The 998-nt window shown below is 67.3% G+C and overlaps 1 protein-coding gene across 1 annotated transcript in view; it reads right to left on the reverse strand.

Annotated features, from left to right (window-relative positions):
- LOC121363517 (spectrin beta chain, non-erythrocytic 4-like) overlaps positions 1–998 on the reverse strand; it is a gene marked incomplete at its 5' end in the record, with an annotated part of 17,721 nt that overhangs the window by 4,400 nt on the left and 12,323 nt on the right. Inside the window, 3 exons of the mRNA XM_041485919.1 lie at positions 3–166; positions 659–727; positions 823–947. Of these exons, the coding sequence (XP_041341853.1) occupies positions 3–166; positions 659–727; positions 823–947 (358 nt within the window). The remainder of the gene's footprint in view (positions 1–2; positions 167–658; positions 728–822; positions 948–998) is intronic.

Here is a 998-nt window from a genome sequence, read left to right on the forward strand (position 1 = left end):
CTCCCCCGGGCCCTGCGCCGAGTCCTTGGGGCGCGGCCGGCGCCGCGGCTTCGGCCGGTCCCGCGCACGGGGACGGTCCGGACGAGGGGTCCTCTCCGGCAGGGCCTCGGGGCCAGCGGGGAGACGGGCGGGCGAGTCACGGTCACGGGGCTGGGGACAGCAGGGGACAATGAGGGGACAATGAGGGGACACTCAGGGATCTCCAGGGGGACATTGAGGGGACAATGAGGGGACACTCACGGATCTCTGAGGAGATCTCCAGGAGGACATCAAGGGGACATTGAGGAGACAATGAGGGGACACTCAGGGATCTCCAGGGGAACATTGAGGGGACATCAAGGGGGACGTGGAGGGGACACTCTGAGGAGATCTCCAGTAGGACATGGAGGGGACACTGAGGGGACAATGGGTATCTCCAGGGGGATGTCCAGTGGACACTGAGGGGACAATGGGGGATCTCCAGTGGACATGGAGGGAACATTGAGGGGACATCCAGGGGGACATGGAGGGGACACTGAGGGGACATCCAAGGGGATGTGGAGAGGACACTAAGATCTCTAGGGGCACATGGAGGGAACACCAAGGAGAATCCAAAGAGCCACAAAGAGGAATCCTTGGGGCCACCAAAGGGTCACCAAGGTGCCACCAAGGACTCACCGAAGCCGGCACGGGGCCACCCGCCTCCTTCTCCTGCAGCTGCTCCACGATGTCGGCCAGGGTGGCTTTGCTGCTGGAGGACATTTGGAGACCACGGTGGCATCACCTCAGCCCTGTCCCCTCCCCGGTGTCCCCGCGGTGTCCCCGCGGCGTCCCCTCGCTCACCCGCCGCCCTTCCCGTCGTGCCGCTGCGGCTCCGGCTCGCTGGACTCCTGCCGCTCCAGCCGGCGCTCCCGGCGCTCCCGGCGCCGCTCCGGCAGCCCCGGCCGGACCTCGCCGGGCTCTTCGGCCTTGGTGGTCACCGGAGGCTCGGCAGCGGCGGCCACGGTGACGGCGGCGGT

The sequence above is a fragment of the Pyrgilauda ruficollis genome, unplaced genomic scaffold, assembly GCF_017590135.1.
Source record: "Pyrgilauda ruficollis isolate IOZ18807 unplaced genomic scaffold, ASM1759013v1 scaffold726, whole genome shotgun sequence".
Taxonomy (NCBI): domain Eukaryota; kingdom Metazoa; phylum Chordata; class Aves; order Passeriformes; family Passeridae; genus Pyrgilauda; species Pyrgilauda ruficollis.